At 57.9% G+C, this 7,723-nt stretch overlaps 1 protein-coding gene across 1 annotated transcript; it reads left to right on the top strand.

Moving 5' to 3' along the window:
- Window position 1: 1 nt before the first annotated feature.
- Window positions 2–7,723, top strand: PGGHG (protein-glucosylgalactosylhydroxylysine glucosidase; the record flags this gene model as incomplete). Its single annotated transcript, XM_029965729.1, has 13 exons — window positions 2–89; window positions 590–800; window positions 1,618–2,053; window positions 2,294–2,413; window positions 2,499–2,630; window positions 2,938–3,049; window positions 3,473–3,545; window positions 4,050–4,186; window positions 4,572–4,705; window positions 4,953–5,048; window positions 5,228–5,325; window positions 6,795–7,006; window positions 7,098–7,723. Coding segments are annotated over 13 exons (1,914 nt in total), but the record flags the coding sequence as incomplete, so codon positions are not given.

Below are 7,723 nucleotides of genomic sequence, written 5' to 3'. Positions count from 1 at the left end.
CGCCGATGTCCCCAGCCCCCTCGGCGTGCGGGTGGCGGTGCCCGGTACAGACAGCCCCGCCGAGAGCTTCACACTGAACACCCGGACAGGTGAGCTGAGCTGGGAGCGGGGAGGAACCTCCCCATCCCAAATCTGACACGCCTTCCCCTCAGGCTCCTTCCCTGCCCTCTCCCGGAGGTTAAATTCTCACTTCTGTACAGTCACCTCTTCTCGTTCTCTGTTCACCTCAGGGTGTTGTCCTTCTGAAGCAACTGGAAAAATTCCCCTTTCATATAATAAGTTTCACTCATGAGCCCCCTTTCATGTGTAAGTAATATAACAATAAAATAAGCAGTTTTCAGTTTTCAGGCTGTAGCTCAATCCCTGCTGGATTAGCAGGTTTAGAAAATCATGAAGCCTGATAAAATGTTTAATGGCACAAACCGTCCCTCAGCAGCTCGGCCAGGAGCAGTGTCAGCAGCACTGTCTGGTCAACAGCTGGATCTGGACCTGGGAAAGGCCTGCAGGAACCAGTAGATAGGGAAGGGGTAGGAATCTGGGAGAGAACACCAGGACCTGCGGGTGCCAAAGGCTCTAGCTGTGCTTGCAGGGACCTTCAGCCACACAATTCAGTGCCCTGGTTACGTGGCCACCCAGCAGCTCTACGCCCACCACTCCCTGGTCCACCTGATGGCCTTCAGCGTCACCATCCGGCGCTTGGATCGCTCCACACAGCCCGTCACCATCCAACTGCAGACCCCGTTCGTGCCACAGAGCCAGGACCTGGACCTGCTCCCAGGACTGGACTTCCAGGGAGCACAGTGAGTGTGGGGGATCAGGGTCCCTGCCCTGAGCCCACCCTCCGTGGGCTGTGGCACACTGCCCACTCTGCTCTGGGCACTAAACTACAGATGTGAGGCTGGAGCTGGTCTGGAATGGTGGGTGGTGTGGGGCTGGATTGGTGTGTGGCGTGGAGGCTTCTGCACGCCTGCTTTTTCCAGGCAGGTGTATGAAACTTCCCCTCAAATTAAGCATAGAAACATTTTTATATAGTTGCAGCTCCAGAATTATCCCTTACACTGATGTGTAAGAGCAACAAAGGCCCCAGGGGCCAGATGTGATTCCAAAGAAGTGAGACTGGGCAAGATGGGGAGTTTGGAGGAGATGACCTTCAGAACTAGATTCCTGGGATTGGGGACCATTTGCTGGGGCTTCGCACTGAAAGAGGGCAGGGTTAGATGGGATACTGGGAAGAAATCCTTCCCTGTGAGGGTGGGGAGGCCCTGGCACAGGTTGCCCAGAGAAGCTGTGGCTGCCCCATCCCTGGAAGTGTCCAAGGCCAGGTTGGACGGGGCTTGGAGCAACGTGGGGTTGTGGAAGGTGTCCCTGCCCATGGCAGGGGGTGGGACTGAGTGGGCTTTAAGGTCCCTTCCAAGCCAAACCATTCTGGGATTCTCTGACGAATCTCAGTATCCTGCACGTTGGGGATGGGACAGCAGCAGAGCTGAAGTGTGGGGATGAGGCAGTTTCCATCTGGGAATGGGAGCCTGGCACCTTGGAGTCCCCTCTGGGTGTTGGATGTGCACGGGGTCCCCCCTGCCCCACGCTCCCTGCCCCATCCCTCCCTGTCTCCCACAGCTACGTCCACGGGCAGACGCTGGTTCCCGAGGTGGAGGGGGGGCCCCGTCCCACCGTTCACATGCTCTGGACGCCCGTCCCACCCTCCCTGACGCTGGGTGGGGAGGAGCAGGAGCGCTCCTGGGAGTTCCTGACAGCCGTGGCCGAGAGCGAGGAGGAGGCCAAGCGGAGCTACGGCGAGGGGCTGTCCCTGATGGCCGTGGGGGCCCTGCTCCGCTCCCACACCCGTGCCTGGGCCGCGCTGCGCCGGCGCTGCTCCGTGGAGCTGGACGGGCCCCTGGCCCTGCAGCAGGCCCTGCACGGCTGCCTCTACTACCTGCTGAGTGCCCTCCCACCCCGAGGCATCCCGGGATTCCTCTTCCATGGCATCAGTCCTGGCGGCTTGTCCAACGGAACCCGGGGTGAGGACTACTGGGGACACATCTTCTGGGACCAGGTGAGTGGGGGCCGTGCTGGCTGGTACCCTGGGGGCTTGGCACAGTGACTGGGATGGAGAAGATGGCATCGTTCCATTGGGATGGGGAAAATTCCATCCTTCTATCAGGATGGAAAAGACTATCCTTTAATAAGGATGGCGAAGGCTGTCCTTCAATAGGGATGGAGAACACTCCATCCTTCCACTGAAGGGCGAAGCTGGCGGTGCCCCACCAGCCAGTCCCACCACCTTGTCCCGCAGGACACCTGGATGTTCCCCAACATCCTGCTGCTTTATCCTGAAGCTGCCCGAGCCATCCTGGAGTACCGGATCCGCACGCTGGCGGGGGCCGTGCGCAACGCGCGGGAACAAGGCTACGAGGTGGGACAGGGACGGCGGGCCGAGGGCACGTCACCAGCCCCTGTCCCCAGGAGGGGAGGCCCTCAAGGTTGTTTTCTGCTGGCAGGGCGCCAAGTTCCCGTGGGAGAGCGCAGCCACCGGCCGCGAGGTGTGCCCCGAGGAGATCTATGGGGCCCAGGAGATCCACGTCACCGGGGACGTCCTGGTGGCCTTCGAGCAGTATTACTGCACCACGCAGGTAAAGGGAGTTTGTACCGCCTGGGCGGCTCAGTGGCAGGGCCCACAGGACACCTGGTGACTGTCACCGTCCCTTCCCAGAGGAATTCTGCTCTGTCTGCTCCTCGGGGTCCCTCCCTCAGCCTTGCCTCATCCGTCCGTGCTCCCGTGGGTGTCTCAGCACCCTGTTGGCTCAATCCAGGCCAGTTTTCTGACTTTTCCTCCTGTCCCCTCCATCTCCTCAGAGCTCCTCTCCGACCTCCTGCTGATTTTGGGTCTAGCAGGATCTCGCTCATGCCCCTGTTTTTCCCTGGCTTTGGCTCCCCCAGGACCAGAAGCTGTTCCGGGAGGATGGGGGCTGGGAGCTGGTGGAAGCCGTAGCTCAGTACTGGTGCAGCAGGATGGTGTGGAGCGAGGAGGAGCAGCTCTACCACATCAGAGGTACCTGTGCCATGGGAAGGGGGTAGAAAGCAGAGGTTCAGAGCCACCTGGTCTAGTGGAAGGTGTCTCTGCCCATGGCAGGGGTGTGGAACTGGGTGAGTTTTAAGGCCTCTCCCAACCCTGTCTACCCTGGGATTCCGTGACTGGAAGGTTCCCTTGCCCGTGAAGTGGGGGGAGATGCCCTCAGGATGAGGTACCTACACCCATCAGCCAAAGCTGTAACCCAGGTTGTTCCTCCTTCACCACCAGTACCACAGATGTTCTTTTATCGAGCATCCCACTGAGACCATGTGGGATCCTGCCAGAGGCTGCACCTCTGGCTGGGCAGGCAGGACGTTCCCCATTCTCCAACCATTCCCCTGAGGAGGGGCCCAGGACCCCTGGGTGTGCTCAGGTGTGAAGTGTGCCCTCCTGTCCCCCCAGGTGTCATGCCCCCAGACGAGTATCACCACCAGGTCGATAACTCCGCTTACACCAACGCCGTGGCCCGGCGCAGGTAACGTGTGGGATGTCGCCTGGAATCACTGCCTGGCTCTCTGCCTCCTGGAAACGCTGTCCAGCTCTCTGCTTCCTGGAAGCACTGCCTGGCTCTCCTCTCTCCCACTCTGCAGGGACGGGAGGCAGTGGGGCTCCCAAGGGGATGCTTCTTCCGTCTCCTCACACCCCTCTCCCTGTCACCCCTCTGCAGTCAGAGGAAGGAGCAGTTCGGGCCATGGCCACTCCTCAGGTGCCCATGTGAGACTGAGAGGGATCTCCCTTCACAGTGGGGCTTCTCCCTCTGCATTCCATGAGATGTCTGTGCAATTAACCAGCTGGAGACACCCACAGCCAGAGGAATGAGCTCCTGGCTCCGTGACAGGAGGTGTTACCCCTGGCTCAATCTCTGACCCCTGTTCTTCCACAGCAGCTTTTTCCGCAGCTTAATCATGTCCTTCTGTCTCTTTTCTCCTCCCACCGTCACCCATCCCTGACGTAAAACATTGTTTCTCCCTTTTTCCAGCCTAAACTTTGCTGCTGAAGTTGCTCGGGACCTGCTGCTCCCAGTGCCAGAGGAGCGGGAGGACCGTGCCAGGAAAATCAAAGTGCCGTTTGATGCAGAGAGGAAATATCACCCTGAGTATGATGGCTACAGCCCAGGTGAGCAGGGAGGCAGGGGCAGCCCTTGGAGGCAGCCACGGGTCACACTTTTAACCCTGGAAGGAGCAGGACTCCGACTGGTTCAGACTTGGGAATGGTGAAAGAAGAGTTCCTGTCGCTTCCCGGGTGCGAAGAGCCAGGCTTGGGGACGGTTTTCCCACCTCTCTGGGTCATTTCTCATTAGTGGGCTGAAAAAATGAGGGAATTTGGGAGCACAGAGTAGGAAGAGTCTTACTGGAGGTAACAAGGTTGCTATGATCCCCTTGGTGACAGTCAGGTGCATCCATCAGTCTGTTGTTCCCAGTTCTTGCCCGCGGTCCAACCAGCCCCTTGAGCCGTCATTCCTAGACAGTGCCCACTGTCTGGCTTGCCCCTCTCCCCCCAGGTGAGCCAGTGAAACAAGCTGACGTGGTCCTGCTCGGCTTCCCACTGATGCACCCCATGAGCGCCGAGGTCCGGAGGAACGACCTGGAGATGTACGAGCCCGTCACCGACCCAGCCGGGCCAGCCATGACCTGGGTATGGAGAGGGCAGAGCCCAGGGTGGGATTTGCCCTTGGGGTGTTGTTTCCATCCAGGACAGTGACTGCCAGACCCACCAGGCAGGATTCATCAGACCTGCTCCAGAGCTCAGGGGAGATGGAGGACGGCGCAGGGCCGGGGTGTGTGTGGGGGGTGTTGGCTCTGGGTCAGGATGGTGGCGGTGGAGGTGCTGCTCTGCTGTGCTGTCACCAGCAGCAGTGACAGACCCTTTCCCTCCCTGGCAGAGCATGTTTGCCGTGGGCTGGCTGGAGCTGAAGGAGGTGCAGAGAGCCCAGAGCCAACTGCACAAGTGCTTCAGCAACATCACAGAGCCCTTCAAGGTGAGTGGCGGGGCTGCAAGTCCCTCTGGTTTGTGTCTCACCTGCTCCCAAGTAGGTGACACCCCACTGAGAGACGCCCCAGATGTGTGACAGGGACGGTGACAACGGCATTCAAACCCACAAAACTGCCTGAAGTGTCCCAAATCAACTCCTGAGTTTTCTTTCTCATGCCAGTGCAGGTCTGGGTGGAGAACTCGGATGGTTCGGGAGCTGTGAACTTCCTGACAGGGATGGGTGGATTTCTGCAAGCCATCCTCTTCGGCTACACAGGGTTCAGGTGAGACCTGTTGTGTCACATTTAATTCCTGCATGTCCCTTAAAATGTCCAAGATTGGGAACAGGCGAGAGACTCAGTCTGGGACACGTTTGGGAAGTAAAATGCCATTCCCTAGGCCTGTTCTCTGGCTCAGCTGCAACATCCTCCTGTCTCCTTTGGATGGGGTGAGGAAACACCTTCTGTAACATCATCTTTTCTCCTTTGGATGGGGTGAGGAAACACCTTCTGCAGCCCCCTCTGTGGCCCCCCGCACACACGTGGCTCTGGGAGCCTCCGTGGAGGGAAGTGCTGAGCAGGCATCGCCTCAGCTTTAAAATATCTCGGGAAAACAGGGAACTGTTCATATAATTTCAGAGCTGTGTCTCGTATCTGGTGGTTTCCACCCTGGAGCCATCGCCTCTTAAACCTATTCTTGGTTTAACTGAGGCTGGATCAAGCCTTTTGATTGCCAGTGAAAACTCCCAGCACTAACCACGTGTTTTTACTCCGTGTGTGTGGCCAGAGGTGCTGGGAAACCCACCAGTTCCTTGGTGGAACTGGGGTTTGAGCTGCCGTATTCCCAGCTGGAAAACCCACCCATTCCTTGGTGGAGCTGGGTGTGAGCTGCAGTATTCCCAGCTGGAAACCTCAGCCTCGGCTTTGGCCGAGCTGGGAGGTCTCCAGGCACCCCGGGTGTGTCGGGTCGGGCCCCTCGTGGGACAGGCACAAGCCACGGGCTTTGGGGCTCTGGCCAAATTTCCAGAGGTTGGGATGACACTGTGCAGCCCTGGGAGCCTTGCTCCTGCCCTTCCCACCATAGGGCACAGATCCTGCCTGGCACTGGGGCTCTCCAGGCTCTCGAGCCTCCCTCGAGCCCTCTCCAGTCCCTCTCAACATGCTGGAGTTGATGGTCAAGAGCTCTCATGTGCCAAGATCTGGGTCAGAGACAACAGTGACCATTGTTTTTCCTCACCCAGAGCCAACACCCACACAGGCTGTTTGGCTTTGAATCAGGGCTGGAGGAAGTGTCAGGCTGTTTGCTCCACTATCTCTGGAGAAGGAGCATGAACAGCTGTGCTTCCAGCCCTCCAAACCACGGGAGTGGGAGCCGAGGTGGGTGTCTGGAACTGAGCTGCCCCAGAAGAAAAGAATAATACATTTTTCTCCCTTTTTTTTTTATTTTTTTTATTTTTAATTAGAAAAAGTATAAAATCCAACTTTAAGGAAACCCCAGGCCCAAACTGTGGAACTGGAGTGGGACAGGAATGTCTTTGGGTGCTGGGCTGTGAAATTATGGCCCCTGTAGCTCCTCAGCAGATGCTCCATTGGTGTGTTTGGGATTTGCCCAGAGATCCTTGGATGCACTGAGGATACTTTCACACTCCTCCAGGGTGCACGAGGTGGAGATGCCTGGAGAGGTGGCTACATCCCAGAAGTTGTTCACATGTGGCTCCCACTGTTCATACCCTGATGTGCTCCTGCCTTTCCAGGATCTCGAGGTCCGGCCTCCGCTTCGATCCTGCCTTTCCCCATGACATCACCGAGCTGAAGCTCTCCGGCATCTCCTACTTGGGCAACAAACTGGATTTCGCCATCACCACAGCAGAGATCTGTACGGAAGTGACTGAGACCTCCCAGGACCCTCTGGCATCTCCCCTGGAGGCAGTGCTGGAGTCGGGGCACCGCTTTCCCCTGCGGGAGGGTACGGCAGCAGCACCCGGCTCCGCTCCCCCAGATAAAGAATTTGGGGAGAAACCATTCCCATACCTCACACAAGGGTGTTTTGGTTGCAGGGCAGAGTGTCTCCTTCCCCATGGCACCCGGCTGGATCCAGAGGTCACCCACCAGGACCCCCTAAACCTTGGCTGGTCCAGGTTTTGCCCACGGGAGCAGCGGATCTGGGATGTTGGCAAAGGGGGAAGGTAACAATGGGCAGAGGAGGGGGCCCAGGCTGTGCCGTGAGCCCTTGGCCCCCCAGGACTGAATGTGCCACCTGTCCTTGTGTTCCCGAGGAGGGAACACAGAGCTGTGACCATGGCAGGGGGTCAACATGTCTGTTCTGGGGGCACTGAGCCCCAGAATCCCCTTCACGCACCTCCAGCGTCTCTCACTCAGCACAGGAGGCAAAATCAAGCCTGAAAATGACCATTCCAAATGAATTTTCTAAACACTCAGGAGTTGTTTATGCTCTCTGTATCTGCATTTGTAAGGAAGTCCCTTCCTGAACGGATCTGTGACCCTGACTCCAGCTCCTCCAGCATGTACTGCCCTGGTCCTTGCCTTCCCCTCACGTTGCTCCATGGGCTCAAAGGGCTGTGAAGCCTCAGCCATTGTTGCTTCACCAGATGAGTGGTGTTTTGGCACTGATATCAGTCCAAAATATGCAGCCAAAAACCTTTTAGCCCCGTGTTGGCAACTC

This window comes from Manacus vitellinus, unplaced genomic scaffold, assembly GCF_001715985.3.
Source record: "Manacus vitellinus isolate BGI_N305 unplaced genomic scaffold, ASM171598v3 scaffold_118_pilon, whole genome shotgun sequence".
Classification (NCBI taxonomy): domain Eukaryota; kingdom Metazoa; phylum Chordata; class Aves; order Passeriformes; family Pipridae; genus Manacus; species Manacus vitellinus.
Note: the sequence above shows the minus strand (reverse complement) of the source record. Positions and strands in the feature narration are given on the sequence as shown.